The following is an 18,206-nucleotide window of genomic DNA, read 5'->3' as shown; positions in this document are numbered from 1 at the left end:
TATGGAGTGTAGGATAAATCTTTGTGTCGTGTGCCTATTAGGCTAGCCAGTGCCCCTGGCCCTTTCCCACTAAATGGCAGTAGAACCCTTGATCATTATGAAAATTTAAAACAACAACAACAACCCATAGGGGGCAGTACGACTGTTCTTTGAAAAGCATGGCCAGATGATCAGATTATCAAGGATTTTTTCTTCCCAAGAAGAAGTGTAACAGGTATTCAACTACCTAGAGGCATAACAGGCACTCAGTACCTAGAGCATTAACAATAACTTAATGCGGGTGTACACGCAACGCAGATTACCCTGAGCTGTTAAGTGGGATCTCAAAAATCTCGTAGGCATTTAATTTTGTTACTGTTGTAAAGCGGAATTCCAGGGTGGGTGTTAATGCATGGTTTCTCAGGAGCCACGTGCTGCACTCTCGTCAAGGCCAAGCACCACATGGCAAGTTATCTTTGTGTTTCTGTCCTTTAGCCACCTAGGAACATATGGAGTTTTTACAAATGCTGCATTTGACCCGAGTCCTTAGGTAAGTTACCTGTGAAGTATTTTTGACAGAGATTAGAATAGGGGAAAGAGAAAGAATACTAAAACTTGACTTTTTGTTATATAATCATGAATTAAATTTTTAGCATGTATTAAATTTTTTAAACCTTGAAGGAAATTGTGTTGGCATTCGGGGACAGGATATGTCAGCAGAGTGACAATAGAAAGTAAGTTTATACAAGGATTTCCATTTCCTCAAGGATAGAAATGTTCTAATAAGACATAACTTATTTCAGGATGTATGATATTCCCATTAATGGTGGTATTCACAGAACTCTGCCCTGGCTTGACAACCAGAAGTTACATTACTGGAAACATTTTACAAACTTTTATGGAGCCACTCCCCTATGTGACCTGCTGCAACACAAAAATAATCTGATACTTTCTCTCTCCCCAAAAGCTCAAGGAGTAGTTGAGTTTCCTAAGGAAAGTAGCCCAGATGGTGGATTATCTGGAATCTAAAAAGAGCTTATGTTGATCCTCAGGGACCCACATGCTAAGAGCTAGCTTGTTTGCTTTTAAGGAACATGTAATTATTTTCATTTCTTTCGTCTCATTTTCAGAGACCTGTCCTCCTGGGCACCTCACTCAACCTCCATAGGATCCTATTTTTGAACATCAGGCTTCCTGCCAAATGGACTTTAACTGTGACATATTTGCTGCAGTTTTCTGAAAATACTTGTAAAAAAAGGACATGGAGTTTCCTGTAGATTAATTCTGAGTGGGAGCAGAAGGATGCCACAAGCCCGAACTCCCTACCCACCACCCCTTCCTGCTCCACCTCTTCCGTAAGCCTTAGCAGCCAGGACTGAATGCCTGCAGTGCTCTGTGGGTTTTGCCCAGCCTTTCTCGAAAGACTAATTAGCCAGAGACTGAAGCATCTGACTTACCAGAAGACCGGACTGTGGAAACATAAAAATGCCTCTTTATTTTTGGATTGGAGGAAGGCACACTCTGCTTTGTTGGAAGGCAGGTGGTACCTGTGACTTGAGGACATTTCTAGAAGATCTTCTGGGGTCTCATGAAGCCCATAATACCCTTGCTGCAAGGCCTCCAAGAAGCCTCTGGCTGGCACCAGAGGGAGCAGAAGACCAAGAATCAAGACAGGAAGGAGGCATATGTCACCTTCCCTCCACTGGTCACTCTTCCCAAAAGGACCTCAAGACCAAAATTCAAAGGTGCAATTAAAAGGATTCTTCCCACATACCATGTTCTATTATTTGATGTTTTGTTCAATAAGGTCTGTGTACATCACTTTGTTTACATCGATGGAATGTCTCATTGCCGTTGTCCCAATGACAGATTGACCCTTCAGTCAGTCAGCAAATATATACCACACCATGCCCCCAACACACAAAATCAGAGAAGAAAAAAAATCAGGAAATCAGGGAAGCAGAAAAAATCTTTATCACCTGATTGTTCTAGAAGGAAGAACAGATGCTCTTTTTATTAAACCACATGTTTAATACGTAGATTATTGAAAGTTACACAGTAGTTATCTGGAACTGATGCAAAAAAATAGCCAAACAATACAGTGGTCTTGTCTCTGTGAAATGTGAGGTAATAAACAAGTCATGCAGAATAAATAACTTATGGGTGAAAATGCAAATAAAAATGGTAAAACAGTCTAGCTGAAGGGTTACAATAGTTTTGCGAGAACTTTGGTAGTCACCTTGGGGGATGTAGGGACTCACTGCTCTGGAAAGTTTCTCTGATGTACCGTTAACAGCATCTCTCACTGTTTGTTGCCAGTCACTAGGCTGGGTGTTACCGGACGATGGTTATCTGCCCTGCGTCCAGAATCAGGGCCTGCAATTTGGAAACCTCCTGCAGGGAAACCTGATGGTTTGCCAGCCTTCAAACCACTGCTGTTATAGATACAGAAGAGTTAAGCCGTGTTCCTGCTCTGGAACAGCTTCTCATCGAATCCGGGAAACAACAGACACCCCACAAAGTAATAGAGGGCGATCAACACAAGTATTTTATTTGAATACTGCTGTAGGAGTTCATAAAATGGGAAAGTCAGTTTGAGTCCATAATGAAGGAGATAGGTGGGACTCTGAGCCAGTGAGCAGCAGAGAGGAGCGATGGGGTTGCGGCTGACGGACGGTATCAGGACAGACAGAGGAGCACGCGGAGGGAGGGTGAGGGAGGAGGAGCCTGACCTGTGACATCACCTCTGCGAGGGGCCCGATTTGAGACAAATCGTGAGACGGAAGCTTGGAGGCGCGCAGATTCAGGGAACCCCGGCCGGGTATAAGGGTGCTTCACACAGTAGAAGTGTCAGGTGTTCTATCAATGGCAAAATAAGATCTTAAGGCTGTTCCTCGGGGAAACACAGGGCCCCTGCGGCAGGAAGTGCATGACCTTGGGAGTAACCTTGGAGGAGCATAACCTAGTAACGCAGGTGCGCTGCTGCTTTCGCTGCCGAGGAACCGGACGCCTCGCAGGACTCTTGTAACAGCTGCATTGGGAAGATTCTCATCACCACTCTCGTGCAGATGTCAAGACTGAGCTCTAGAGCGGTTGGGTTCCCCGCCAGCACCCCGGGGGGGGGGGGGCTGCCGTGCCGGGAGGGGCCCCTGCTGGGTCGCCTGAGGCAGGCCCCGAAGTCGAAGGGTGGCCCAGGCCTGCGGGCTGGCTTCCCGCGCCCGCGCGCTCGCGGCCTCCGCTGAAATGACAGCGTCCCCTGGGCCGGTGACAAGCACGATACCCTCCCCCACCCCTCATCAGGAGACTGGCGGCCAAGGCGAGGGAGACGCTGCAGCGGGAGCTGCAGGGTGCCCAGCAGGTGTGACCTTGGCTCTGGCAGCGCTCGCGGGGAGGGGGAGAGGGGGAGGGGGGCAGTCAGTGGGCTCAGCAGGTGTGACCTTGGCTCTGGCAGCGCTCGCGGGGGGGGGGGGTGAGGGGCAGGCAGTGGGCTCAGCAGGTGTGACCTTGGCTCTGGCAGCGCTCGCGGGGGGGGGGGGTGAGGGGCAGGCAGTGGGCTCAGCAGGTGCAAGGGCCGGAGGGGTTCTGCCTGCGGCTCACAAAGCCCTGGGCACCGCCCCCTGCGAGGGCCTCGATTTCTGCCCTTTCTCCACCTGCGGTGAAACATTCACGAGCCCCTTGCTCTGCCTCCCCCCCCCCCCCAGTCACCGGGGGCAGTGACCCAGCCGACGCCCGCCTGGAAGGGCGCCGGGAAGGGCGGACGCGGGCAGCTGCGGCGGCCTCGGCGCCCGGGGGAGCTGGCGGGAGGGCGAACACCGCCACCTGCAGGCCGCCGGGCGCGCTGCAGCCGGGGCGGCGGACGCGCGGCGGCGGGCGCGGGCGCAGAGCAGCCATGGGCCCGGGCCGCGCGCGCCTCTGGTTGCTGGTGGTCCTGGGCGCCGGCTGCGCGGGCTGGGGGCGCCTGCGGGCCGACGCGGCGCGGCTGCGGCAGTTCTACGTGGCGGCGCAGGGCCTCAGCTGGAGCTACCGCCCGGAGCCCGCAAGCCGGAGGTGAGCGGGTCTGGGGTCCGCGGGGCACGCACGTTTCTTGCGGGCGCTTTGTGCTGTGCGGTTGCACGCGTGGCTTCACAAGCCTCAACAACAACAGCGACGTACTGCTCACTTTAAAACACAGTCGCTGTTTCTGTTTCTAGCAGCACAGGTGCTGCGTCTGTTCACACGGCCGTGTTGCTGCGGTTGGTCGCGGGCTTGCTGTGCGGACCGATTCGGAAGCTACGCCGCTGACCGCGTCGCTAGCCTTCCCGCAATGTCCCTTTCCGGCGTTTTAGCAGCTGGTGTTTTTATAGAACTGCTGGTCACACATTTTTTATTTCGTCCTCCACATAGCTTCCTCTTCTAAAACTAGAGATGTACACGTTGTCCTTTATTATAAGCAGGTTGTCCAACGACAATTGCCAAGTTGCCTGAATTTTGTTGTTTTCTTATAAGTGACTTCCCAACCATCATCAGTCCATAAATGTGCAATATTTTTGTTCTTTTGCCTTTTCTTTTCATGTGGCTAGTTATCCCCCCCCCCCCCTCCATTCTTCGTCCCTGGGATAAAGTTGACCGATGCTATTTTGGAAGGGTCACTATTAACAGACCGATGTACCTAAAAGGTGGCTTAAATAATAAAACTCTGTCTTTGAATTGCAAACTATTTTTCCTAACTGAAAGGCTGAAAATAAGACTTCCTAGAAATTAAACAAATTATAGGACATACTCACTGTTTCCAGTTATATTTTTAAATGGTAACCCTCTCAGTGTGACTCAGGCTTTTTAGGCTTTTTTTAGCTTTTTTTTTTTTTTTTAAATAGGCTAGTAAACATGATCTTAATGAAAATTTAGTGAGATGGGGAAAAGCTGAGGTTATTTCAAGTCAAGGACTCAGGATACAGATTTCTATGTCCTATTTGGGATAAAATGTGAAATACACACACATGGGCTAGAAATAATTCAGTAAGTAGTGGAATTATTTGTAAATTTGTTTTCTTCATTACATTAAAAAATTGACCTACGTCAAATTAATATCTAGCTTACATTTATTTAGTACAAACTACACACATGATTCATTGCTTAATATATTTGTGTATATTATCTCATCCGATTATTACTGCATTTTCATGAAACAGATATCTTCTTTTTTTGACTCAGTTTTTTTTTAACTTAACATCACAGTTTACAAGATTGTGAAAGACATGTTCCTCTTTTACAATTACAAAATCAAAGCAATCTGCCAAAAAATAATGTAATGTTTCAAGAGTCTTGCTGTGCAGAGCATTAAATCGTTTAAAGAATTGCTTTGTAACTGGGTCGTTTTGGAGAGTATTATATACTATCTTGGTTTTGTAATATTAAGAAACCCTTATTTAACAAAATTATTTTAAATATTATCTTTCAAGTCGACCACACCCACAGCCTTAGGGAACTGTCAAAAACCCCACTGAAAATAACAGGCTTTCCAGCATTAACCTCTCTTGCTCATGGGCACACATTAACTCACTTGCTGTCTTTGCCGGGGCACCCTGTGCTTGTGCTGCGAGTTTGTTCTTTGTTCTGTAGTTGACTCGGAAAACAAGCAGAATACTGGAATCAGAACCATACAGGGCAAAGCCTGATTCACATGGAGAGTCCACAGGGCCATGACTGGTTACCCTGTCTCCTCACCCTGTGGTTGGGTTTCCAGAATTCTGGTAAGAGTCATACCGCTGGTGTCAAGTATTGAGTCAAAACCATAGAGTGATAACCTAGACCAACTGGCAATGGTTTTGAACCTCAACTCGTGTCATTTCTCTCTGGTACTTTCTAGTGAAAAACCTAACCTGTATATCTGGCTGCTTAAACTAAGAGCTTGTGCTCAAGTGTCCTGCACCCACAGCTGAATGACACCCACTTTAAGGAGATCAGTATAGCCACCTCCACTCTTTGCCAAAGTGTATTTTAGCACAGAGCTAAAGGCATTTAGCAGGAGAATGCCTCGTAGAGGTGAAATATATCTATTATCCTTGTTTGAAGTCTGAAGTAAATGTTTTTGAAAATTTCCCTAAGGAAAACTGTTCAATCATTTACATGTATGTAGGTAACAGATATTGAAAATTATAACATATATTTTTCCCCTCTAGGGTTCTAGCTTTATGTGATTCTTATTATGAAGAAATTATTTTCGGAAAATCCTCATAAATGAAAAATTCATAATGCATGTTGTTGGAATTCCTATTATTTTCAGCTTTCTATTTAGACAGAATATTTTTGAATAGCAATTTAGTTCAAAATCAAACAGACATACCTCAGTATGTACACACAACATATGCAGTGAAATATGGTAGAAAATATACCCCTATTAAACAAAAATTAAAATTATACATCCCACACAAAAGTCTGATTCTGCTTAGTAAAGATTGTACGCCATCATCCGCAGTCCTGTATTTAAAGATGGGGGTGGGGGAGAGGAGGGTCGTTTTCAAATGTACTAATAAATAAATAAATATAAATGGACCCCCACGTTAGGGACACAGCTACCATATAGAATCTTAGGATTCTTGGGTTCTAAGAACTCTCAGAGGTAATTTTGTTCATTTTCAGCATCGATGTATGAGCTTTCCACCTACGTCCACACACACGCTAAGCACCAATTCCTCCACCAAGTGGTTGTCTAGTTTCTACTGAACACTTGGAGCGACTGAGAACCCACTACCTTGAATAGCTAGCTACTCATTCCCAAAATACTTTCTCATACTTCCTTAAATTCTACCCCCAAACATTAACACAGTTCTTGTATCCCACATTTTAAAAAGTATAAGAATTACTGCAATTAAAGATTTTTCTGCTTGGTAGGAAAACCTGAAGACTAGAAACCAACTTTTATTGCCTCTTAAAAATATGACTAGTTAACACGTATTGAATATTTACAATGTGCCAGCTCCAGGCCCTTTTCAGGTATCCGTTTATGTAGTACTTGGAACAGCCCCTTGAAGATTTTACTGTTATTCTCATCTCACACTTGTAGAAACCTGAGTCACAAATGGATTAAGTAAATTGTTCAAGCTTAGGCAGTTCATAAGGGGTAGAAACGGGATTCAGACCCAAACACTGAATTCACAACCCGTTGTCTTAACCACCGCACTATATAGAAATCACAGCAAAGGTGGTGAGTACCCCATTCTGTGATGCCCTGATTTTGTACTTTCATCTTTTAGTTTAAGACCATGGTAGGAATTCTGCGCCCATCGTCAGCGATGCAGAAGACAAGAAGCCTGAAGCAATCTCAGTACTTCCCCTGACTCCCTTTCTGTGAATACTTTATCATGAATATAAGGGGTTCACATCTTTGAGTCTTGGCTCTGCCATCTATCCATTGATTCTCCTTGGAACAAGTTACTTAGCATTTTCTGAGACTTTTTTTTTTCCATTTGTTAGTTTGTTTCCAGTATGAATCCCCAGGGCCTTTACTCCATCAGCCATCTCCAACTTCTCCACTAGAAATGGGGTCCACCAAGTCATTGGTGCTTTACAATCTTCCTCAGTATGTAATTTAAATATGTATTTGATTCATCAGCTAAAAAAAATTGCCCATGTATTTATTCACATAGGATTTGCTTATATGTTTAGTCATTTAAAATCTAAGCCTAAAGCTTGGGTTCACACGATGATCTTAAGCCTTTATTTTAGAAAATGGATTCTGAGTAGCAACATTAGTTAAGGCAGACTAAATTTGGGGAAAAGCAATTATTTCAACAGAATATTCTTAAAGAGGTCAATAATTATTTTATTGACTTCACGTATTATTCATGTTTATAAAATCTTGGGTTTCTGAAATACAATGAAAATACTGGTATCCCTCCTACATATCTGAGGACACGAGAAATCCATTTGTTGTGTGATGAGATGTAGATGTCATATATGCCTTTCAAACTAATTTTTGTATTTTATTTCTAGTTCGAATCCTTTTGCAGCTTCCTTTAAGAAAATTGTCTACAGAGAGTATGAACCATATTTTCAGAAAGAAAAACCACGATCCAAAATTTCAGGTAAGCCTGAAGTATATACTATTTAATTTTAAAGATAAGTCTCTATGAATAATTTGATATTCATATATATCTAAAATATCTATTTCGCAACATTTTGTAGAAATGTGTGCTTTTGTTGTTTTTAACCAGTACAGGCTATGTAATTTGTGGGTCTAAGTGCAAAAGGAAACCGTGGGAACCCTCACTCCTATTTTTGAGAGTTTCAAAATAGTGTCGGCAAAGCATTAAGCCAGGGGCCCTTCTTGCCCATGAGGTGACACGGCCCAGGAAGATGGCTGTTTTTAACATTTATCAAAAAGCTAAACAAAACTTTTAAGTGTTGGAACTTTTAAGCTCATTCATTCATTGAACAGACTACTGCTGAGCACCCACTAGGGGCCGGGCATTGAAGTAGGTGGTAGTGGACAAGACAGAACCTTACCTGTCTTCCTTACCCTTGAGTGCAGATGAACCTGAACAAATGGCCTGTTGCTTCCATCTGGGTCCCCAGATGCATTCAAAGGAACCATAGATGGCTGATTCTTTTGCATCTCTTTTCCCCGTCTCTTCTGTTGTATTTAGTGTGACGTATACAACAGCTATCATTTTCAAAGAGAAATCTCTCCTTTTTCTTATTTCTTCTTTAGTCAAAGCAAGTAGTTTGAAGGGGTTTCTCGGATCTTAAATATGGTACTATATTTCACAGGAATGATAGAGACCATTAAGAGAGAAGGTCCTCCAACTGGGCCCCCTGGTCAGTAGTTCACTCATCCTCCCACATTAACCAACTGAAGACGGTCAGCTTTCCCAAACTCCTCCTGCCTCCTCTGATCTCCCTTTATCTTCAATCTCCCCTTGTCTGGAGCTTTCCCTTCAGTCAAAAATCAACAATAAAACAAAACACTGCTATATTCAGGTCCACCCCATCTAGAAGAAAATCTCTCCTTGACTCTGCCTACCTTTCTCCTGTCTCCCCTTCACCTCACTACCAATTTCCTATATAAGTAATCCGCTCCATTTTCTATAATATCGTTTCCTCTCCATACATTCCCTCCCTAATCCTCTCTAATACAAGTCCACTGAAATTATTCTCAAAAAAGGGCACCCATGACCTCTGAGATCCCAGAACCAATGTCTTCTTTCCAGTTCTTTTCCTCCTTGACATTACTAGCCCATTTAGTCATCTGCCTCTTGAAGATCTCTTCACCTGCTTTCCCCTGGGCCATTCCCCTGCAGAATGGAAATGGAATGGAAGTGAATGAGGAAATCGAAGCAAGAGGAACTTATAGATAACCCTTTTCTGAAACTTGGCTCCACCTGGGAAGAGAGACAAGGTAGTCCTGGAAAGGAATGAGGGGCCGATATAGATTTTGGAGTTTTGCAAACAAGAATACAGTGACTTAAAATACCTAAGGGCTCAAGGAAAGAATCAAATGGAAAGGGGAGGGTAATGATATCTGAGAGAGAATAATCGCTGGAGCCAGATTCTGAGGAAACAGAAAGTGATGGGATTCAAAGCTTGGGCTGAATCAGCTTGAGGTAGAAGACATACTGCCTCCATGCGGGCCAGCAAGGCAACAGACAATAAGGTTACTAATGAAATTAAGTTTGTAGTTGAGGGGAGACAGTTGAAGGATCTCCTGCCCTCTGTCACAGTGTCTATTCGTTTTCATAGCTCTGGCCCCAAGCTTAGTATATACAACAGATACTTCAGAACTACTTAATTAAATTAAATTGTAGGTGGGTAAAGGGAAAATGAGCTGGGAAACATACTCATTAGGCCTGGAGGGAAGAAGAATCAGGCAGGTGTTCAGAGCTTTACCTTGTGTGGCTTTTGCAAGTTAGCTGAATTGAATGTCTGGTCTATGTAAGCCACTGCTGAGTGATAGGCCAATGCCAAACTGAAGACTATCTTTTAACCATGAAGGAGTCATTGATAGTTTTTGGAGAGGAGAGTACTGTGATCAAAATCCTTTGAGATGATTAGCTTTTGTGGAAATTTCCTGACTCAACATCATTAATGAGAATTAGACCTTAATCAGGGCACCTGGGTGACTCAGTAGGTTAAGCATCCAACTCTTGATTTCAGCTCAGGTCCTGATCTCATGGTTCGTGGGATTGAGCCCAGAGTGGGGCTTTGTGCTGACAGTGTGGAGCTTGGGATTCTCTCTCTCTCTGCCCCTCCCCCCAACTAAAAAGAAATAAATAAACTTAGAAAAGAAGAGAAGTAGACTTTGATCATTAATTTATGTCTAAGCCCTGTGCACTTAAGACATCACCTCTCTGTCAACCCCGTGTGTCCAATTACACATTTGTTTTATGTGAACTCTGAGGCATTTTAATACCCATTTAAATTTTTTTAAATGTTTTTTTAAAATTTATTTCTGAGAGAGAGACAGCGTGAGCAGGGGAGGGTCAGAGAGAGAGGGAGACACAGAATCTGAAGCAGCTCCAGGCTCTGAGCTGGCAGTCAGCACAGAGCCCGACGCGGGGCTCGAACCCACAAACCGCGAGATCATGACCTGAGCCGAAGTCGGAGGCTCAACCGACTAAGCCCCCCAGGCGCCCCTTAACACCCATTTTAAGAGGAACTTCTTCCTGAACTCCCAAAATTACTTAACTGTGAACCCCTGATGAGCAAGGGTAGTATTTAATTCATCTTTGTGTCTCTACCGTAGCTGGTAGAGTGAGGCAAATCTGGGATAAAGGAAAAGCCTGAGAAGCTCTGGGTTTAAACATTACCGTTGACTGGGGCACCTGGGTGGCTTAGTTGGTTAAGCATCCGACTTTCGCTTAGGTCATGATCTCACGGTTCGTGGGTTCGAGCCCCGCGTCGGGCTCTGTGCTGACTGCCAGCTCAGAGCCTGGAGCCTGTTTCAGTCTGTGACTCCCTCTCTCTCTGACCCTCCCCTGCTCACGCTGTCTCTCTCTCTCTCTCCTAGAAATAAATAAAATATTAAAAAAAAAAAAAAACATTACCGTTGACTGACTGTGTGACCTGCACCACTGCCCATCCTGGTTCTATGTCATCGGTGTCTTTCCCGTATTTCCTGCTCCACCCATCTGCTGGGTATGATTTGAGCTGAACCTGGAAGGAGTCATGTGCCGTTTCTGCAGTGTGAGCCCAGAAGTCACTGGAATTACGGGCGGGGTCTAGGCTGTAGGACTAGAGGCCTGAAGGCGCCCGTCCAGCGAGGTTTGAGGACATGTGGACAGGTGGAGGGGCCAGGAATCCTGTCGGGGGGCTTTAAAATGATTAGTTTTGACTCTGAATTTTTTCAAAGGATTATGAAGTGTTTGTTCCTGAAGGGGTTTTAAAATAACCCAACAATGGGCTTCCCTGTTTTCTGTAATGCATTATTCACCTGAGAGCGGGGGATTGGATTAGCTGACTCCATGTAGCCCTTTTCAAGTCCAGAGCTGTTGGGTACATGCTGTGCTACCTTCTTGGGACCACAGAATAGGCGACCCCTTCCCCCCTTCACTGCTGGGCACTGAGGAGCGGCTGGGATGGGTCTCAGGCCATCTGGCTGATGGAGGAGCTGATAGCAGCTCAGACAACACTCAGGCATGTGTTTGCCCACGTGCTTGAAGGTATTTGGTTTGCACTTATGAAAACATCCCTTTGTTTTGCCTTAATTCTGAAGAAACAGAAAGGGAGGCAAATAAATATTCCAAATCATTCATTGCAGCAAGAGGGCTTATTAGGTTAAATAACTTAGAAGACTTATTCTGGGCACTGGGCATTTGTAGCCATGTGATGCCAGCAAACAAATCACCTGAGCGAGGCAACCATGGCAATGAAACGCAGTGCACAACATAGTCGGCGCTCCTGTGGGCTCCTGGGCATCCCCAGCAGGTGGGAGTAGCCAGTGGGGGCTTCTGTCAGCAGCTGGGACTGAGAGCAGCAGCCAGGAGAGAGAGGTCAGCTAGTAGAGCCACATGTGGTCAAGAGTCAGAAATGGTATAGACATTGGACCTATTTCAGGAAAGGCAGGGGTTCTGAACCTGCTCTGTGCGAGGTGGTAGAGAAAGGTTCAAGAGTCCAAAGATTTGAGTTCTAACCCCAGTAATGCCAGCCAATGATTGATTGACCTTGAGCAAGCCGCCCTTCCTGCCCCCACATCCTGGGCTTTGTAACTATGTCTAAAATGAGGATTGAACGATGTGACCTCCATGGTCCTGTGCAGAGCTAACACAAAAACAAACAGAAAGCTTGAGGGACAAGATCAGCATAAGCTCTAGCACTGGGAGTTCAGTGACAGGAATAAGAAAGCTAGGTACTGGGGCAGCTGGGTGGCTCAGTCCATTAAGCTTCCAAGGTTGGCTCCAGCCATAATCTCATGGTTCATGGGTCCAAGCCCCTCATTGGGCTCTCTGCTGTCAGAGCAGATCCTGCCCCTCCTCTGTTCGGTCTCTGTCTCTCTGTCTCTGTCTCTCTGTCTCTGTCTCTCTGTCTCTCTCTCTCAAAAGTAAATAAATAAACTTAAAAAAAAAAACAGTGGGTAGAAGATAGGAGCAGAGAAAGATAGGGCCTCTGTCTCAGAAATCCTGTTTTCTCTTTGACAATAGGTAGACCCTCCCATTTCAGCATCCTAATCTTAATCATACCAAAGGGGCAGAGACCCTTCAGCCATTTAAGGTAGCATATTCTCAGGTCCCAGGAGTTGAGGCGGGGACATCTCTTGCGGGGGGAAGGGGAGGAGACACACATTCTGCCTACCACATCTATCAAACAAAACTCTCTCACGGTGGCCTCCCTTTCAGAGAATGACACCTTCTTGCACCCAGCTGCCCAGCCAGAATGTCACCAACATCCACAGCAGTTTGGTCCCCCTCACCTTCCATCCATATCCCATCCATCGAGTCCTGGTAGTTTGGTCTCCTAATAGCTCTCTAGTATTTTCTCATCACCTCCACTGCTGTAACTTTACAGTAAGTCACCAACATTACCCTCCTGGAGCCTTCTATCTGCTCTCTCACATCTGCTCTGGATTCTCCTCAGCTCATCCTCCACCAATGCAGTCAGAGATTTAAAACCCAAAATCTGGTCCATGTCTCACTCCTGCTAAACACTCTAATGGCTTCCAGATACTCTTTTTTTTTTTTTTAATATTTTTATTTATTTCTTTGAGAGAGAGAGAGAGACAGCGTGAGCAGGGGAGGGTCAGAGAGAGAGGGAGTCACAGACTGAAACAGGCTCCAGGCTCTGAGCTGGCAGTCAGCACAGAGCCCGACGCGGGGCTCGAACCTGCGAACCGCGAGATCATGACCTAAGCGAAAGTCGGACGTTTAACCGACTAAGCCACCCAGGCGCCCCGACTTCCAGATACTCTTAGAGCCAAAACTCTAAATGGCCTAGAAGGCCCTACTTGACGGGGCCTCTGACTATGCCTTCAACCTCACTTTCTGCTCCTCTCTCTTACCTGTTAAGCTTTACCTTCATCACAGCCATCAGTCAGTTCTCTAAAGAGGCCAAACTTTTTGTACCTCAGACCCTTTGCATACGTGAATCCCACTTTAACTTCAGTTAAAGCATCGCTTCCTCAAGGAAGTTTTTCCCAACCCTGATCCCCTCCATGCCTCCAAGTTAGATGAGATCCCTCTGTTATATGCTTTTCAGGGTATTCTGTACTTGTTTTTCATAATACTTACCATAGTTTATAATTAAATGCTGGTGTTATTATTTGTTAAAATCTGCCTTTCCTACTTTTTTGTATGCTCTGTGAGGCATCTAATTTACTCACCATTACAATTCTGACACCTAGGACAGTGTGGGCACTCAATGAATATTTTCTGAGTGAATGAATACATATAGGGTGAGGGGTGGAATATAAAAAGGTAGGTAAAGTCTCAGTATCTAGAGTCAGATAGGTTTGCTGCCTCTAATTAGCTATATAATATTGGGCAGTATATTTAAACTGTCTGAGGCTCAGTTTCCTCATTTGTAAAATAAGTATGTTAATCTCCTTGAAGATTTGGACTAATGTAATGGCTCACAGTGCTCAAGCATGTGAAGGAGACGGTATGTGGAAGCTCTATTATAATGATCATCACCACTGCAAATGAATGCCAATTGAACTCTGTGACCACTGTATCTTCCTTCCTTCTTGCTCTCCTGTGATTCCTAGTAGAGAGAAGCCAGCCCCAGAGTTTACGTTGGCTTAGAAATGAGCAGTCAACTCTTGTCCCTTGTCTGAAATAGGACTTCTGGTGACAGGTTCTCAAGATTTAAAGGACATCAGAATCACTCAGGAGCACATGTTAAAAATGAAGATTCTCAGACTCCACCTCCAGAGACTTGATTCACTGGGGCAGAGATAGGGATCTGCCTTTTAGTTAGACCGCACGTGATTCTGATGCAGAGAATCCAAGCACTACAATTTGGGAAATTCTCATAATATGATTTTTCCAAAGTCTGACTCAAATATCAACCTTTCCCCTAAGTCCTCAGACAGAACCGGCCCTTCATCCACTCTCCTTCTGTAGCACTTTGCCCACATCTCAGCATAGCTCTTACCCTGCGTCCATCCCCAGAGCAGTTTGAGAGCTGCTCTTCTCACTCTGCCCACACCATTTCTCTTACAGTCCTTTGGATACATTAAGCTCAGTCTTGCCTCAGGGACTTTGAACTTGCCTCAGGGACAGAGTACTGTGTGATTTGCTCCTTCACTTCACTGAGATCTTTGAGGTCTCCCACATCACGGAGATCTAACAGAGCCAGTCACCTTCCCTCAAGTCAACCTGTGTAATTGAAAATGAACATCCTTCTCTCCTTGACCAAAGACAGTAATCTCCAAGAAACGACAGTGAGTCAGAATGGGGTGGACATGGTCAGAACTATTCCTCCTCACTCTTGACTTGCTTTGGGCACAAGCCAAGCATTTCTACCTTCCTGTCCTAACCTGCCTGCAATGCAGAGGCAATGAGCTGGAAAAGCCTTCTAGATTGAAGCCAAGTGGGTCAGCCTCAGGACCAGGAGGGACGACAACCATCAGTCATGAGGTTCATGCTTAGCAGCTCTTTGTCAGTCTTGAGCACAGACACATTATAAATCCTTGTTTCCACAGGACTTCTTGGACCTACTTTATATGCTGAAGTTGGAGACATTATGAAAGTTCACTTCAAGAATAAGGCAGACAAGCCCTTGAGCATCCACCCTCAAGGAATTAAATACAGTAAATTCTCAGAAGGTAAGAGGAATTTAATATCCCTCTGTCAGCGGAAAACGTACAACTCTAACAGTAGTGTCAAACATTGAAAAGCAGATTGTCAACCACATGTTAGAGAAATCTCCTTTCCTTCAACTGGTAATTATGAAAGTTGTTCCCTTTGTAAGTTTCAAAGAGGAAAATGAACAAGTTCTAGAGTCATCTAGACCTCAAGTTGTCACTAGGTTCTTGCTGTTTAATAGTTGGATGGACAAGCTACCCAATCTTTCTGAATTCCAATATGCTCATCTGTAAAATGAGAATAGTAATACATGCACATTGCAAAATGGTTTAAAGCAGGGAGGTCCTGGGGCGCCTGGGTGGCTTAGTCGGTTAAGCATCCGACTTTTGCTTAGGTCATGATCTCGGGGTAGTGGGTTCGAGCCCCGCGTCGGGCTCTGTGCTGACAGCTAGCTCAGAGCCTGGAGGCTATTTCGGAGTCTGTGTCTCCCTCTCTCTCTCTACCCCTCCCCTCTTCACACTGTCTCTCTCTCTCTCTCTCCTAGAAATAAATAAAAAAAAAATATTAAAAAAAAATAAAAATAAAGCAGGGAGGTCCTCAGACTTTTCTGTGATGATCCAGAAAGCAAATATTGTTGGCTTTAGGATTTCTCTTGTAACTACTCACTCTACTTTTTAGCGCAAAAGCAGTCACAGATGATGTGTAAGTGAATGAGTATGGCTGTGTCCCAGTAATATAGAAACAGGCAGCTGGCTGGATTTAATAACCCACAAATCGTAGTTTGAAATCATGACATAGGACTAGCCTGACAGAGGGTCAACCTAACACATAAAGCACACTTACGTGTTGGTGGTTTTAGAAGTATTATTAAAATTTTGGACATAGTAAAATGGTTAAGAACATAAGCTTAGAAGGCAGACTTAGGTTCAAATTCCAGCTGTGTCACTTTTGGTTCTATGGCCTTAACATCTCTGAACCTCAGTTTTATCATCTATAAAATGGGAATGGTTAGACCCACTCTGTAAGATTGCTATAGGATTAAATGAGATCATTTAGGTAGTGTGTAACACATGGTTCCTGGAACATGGTAAGCCCTCAATAAATGACAATGATGGCAAAGATCTCAAAGATGAAGGTGGTAAAAGTGACTACATCAGACACATGATAGTAGGTATCTGTGGTTGACATCATTGTAATTATTTCCATTATGCTGATGTTCAGGCCACAATAAGCACAGCGGGGTTCTCTTAGGAACTGATATAAGAAAATTGAATCTATATTGTAGTAGATATTGATATAATAATAGTTTTAAATAACTTCAGACCTTTCATGATTCACAAATCTTTCTCCCATATGTTCCAGCCACCATACCTTTGAAGAGAGCAACTGAGTATCAAAGTGATTTATAGTGCAGGTTCTGGAAGTAGACTGCCTGGTGCAAATCCTGGCTCACTTACTAGCTGTGTGATTTTTGAAAAGTTATTTAGCATCTCTCTGCCTCATCTTTCTCATCTGTAAAATGAAAATAAGAATCATACCTACCTCATGTAGGTTTGTGTCATGAAATCTTTGAACAATGTCTAGCATATAATAAACACTTAATAAACATTAGACATGATGGGAAAGTTGATTCTTCAATCAAAATATATTCAAATCATGTTATATCTCAACTAAAACGTTTTTAAGTATGTTCAAAAATTCCATATTTATCTGACAATTTATGGATTACAAAGTGACTTTTACATTTATTATTTCTTGTGTGAATTAGTTGTCAAATTCACTCCAACTAAGGTATATACATGACTGATAATAGCTCAATGAACTACCCTTCCCAGGACTATTTGCATTAGCACTTAATCTTTGGCTTAAGGAAAAACAATGAAGGATTCACTGTGAAATTTCAGGCATGTTAAAGAGCCAATTTGGCAAGACTCTGAGTGAGATAGCATGCACAGGGGTCTCTTTTGTGTTCCTAAAATCATACAGTGACATAGCAAACAACCATTTTACCTACTTATGAGGCTTCCAGATGACTAACCAAGAATTCAGTAATGTAATGTCAGAGGGAAGACCCCCCCAAATGTCACAACCAGGTTTCATTTCAAATGTGGGAGGAGGTAAAGTTTGTGGACTTTGTTCTCCAGCGGGGCTGTTTGCACAGGGAACAAACCTTGCGACATTATCCCCCTTCCTTTACTGTTTATTTGTTCCTGTGCTTCCCCCACAGCCAGTCATTTGTGAGCAACTATTTGAGATGCTCCCACCACCCCCACTGGCCACCTGATTATTGCCACTAGTGTCCTAAATCTGAGAAAGATAAATACAGATTGGTGGGGAACGTGAATTTTTATTTTGGAAATGAGATGCAAATCTACTAAGTAGATAGAGTGCCCTACATGGTAAAAAGACAAGCCTGTTCATTTTAGTGTGCCCTCTGTGTTAAAATAAAATATCTTCTTGCTTGACATTCACTTTGGCCCAGAGCCTTCCTCTATGGTTTGAACTATGTCAGTGAGTGTGGAAATCAACTAACTACATACTGAGTCAGTTACATGAGAATCCATATTCCTCTCTCACAAAGGTAGGTATTTAAGAGATGGCTTGAGGGAGGACTCAATGCTTGCCCCTGTGGCTGCTCGATCTAATCAGGGGATGACCCAACATTGACAACAACCCTACGTCTCTGGGAATTAATCCTTGAGCCCCACTAAAGATTTGGAGACCTACGCTCTTCAGCTAGAAGGAAAAGATAGTCATGGAAAGAATGCTGGTTCAGAACCAGAATGACCTGGCTTTAAATTTGGGCAATTTTCAGGTTCCTGAGTGGCTCAATCAGTTGAGTGTCCAATTTTGGCTCAGGTCATGATCTCATGGTTCGTGGGTTTGAGCCCCATGTTGGGCTTTGTGCTGACAGCATAGAGCCTGCTTCTGATTCTCTGTGTCCCTGTCTCCCTGCACCCCTGGTGTGCTTTCCCTCTCTCTCCCCAAAATAAATAAACATTAAAAAAATAT

General features: G+C 44.1%; 2 protein-coding genes across 3 annotated transcripts in view; both read left to right on the top strand.

Moving 5' to 3' along the window:
• Nucleotides 1–1,750, top strand: part of LOC120238258 (selectin P) — a 39,421-nt gene extending 37,671 nt beyond the window's left edge. For both annotated transcript variants that reach the window (XM_039241913.1, XM_039241912.1), the window contains exons 16-17: nucleotides 475–529; nucleotides 1,110–1,750. In XM_039241913.1, coding sequence (XP_039097844.1) covers nucleotides 475–529 — 55 coding nt within the window. In that variant the 3' untranslated portion in view covers nucleotides 1,110–1,750. The remainder of the gene's footprint in view (nucleotides 1–474; nucleotides 530–1,109) is intronic.
• A 2,118-nt stretch (nucleotides 1,751–3,868) lies between these two features.
• The window catches only part of F5 (coagulation factor V), a 73,653-nt gene continuing 59,315 nt past the window's right edge, over nucleotides 3,869–18,206 (top strand). Inside the window, exons 1-3 of the mRNA XM_039241891.1 lie at nucleotides 3,869–4,026; nucleotides 7,951–8,042; nucleotides 15,092–15,214. Coding sequence (XP_039097822.1) covers nucleotides 3,869–4,026; nucleotides 7,951–8,042; nucleotides 15,092–15,214 — 373 coding nt within the window. The remainder of the gene's footprint in view (nucleotides 4,027–7,950; nucleotides 8,043–15,091; nucleotides 15,215–18,206) is intronic.

Source organism: Hyaena hyaena, unplaced genomic scaffold (genome assembly GCF_003009895.1).
Source record: "Hyaena hyaena isolate Hyena2069 unplaced genomic scaffold, ASM300989v1 scaffold_201, whole genome shotgun sequence".
Lineage (NCBI taxonomy): Eukaryota > Metazoa > Chordata > Mammalia > Carnivora > Hyaenidae > Hyaena > Hyaena hyaena.
The sequence above is the reverse complement of the archived record's forward strand: the minus strand, read 5'-3'. Positions and strand labels throughout refer to the sequence as shown.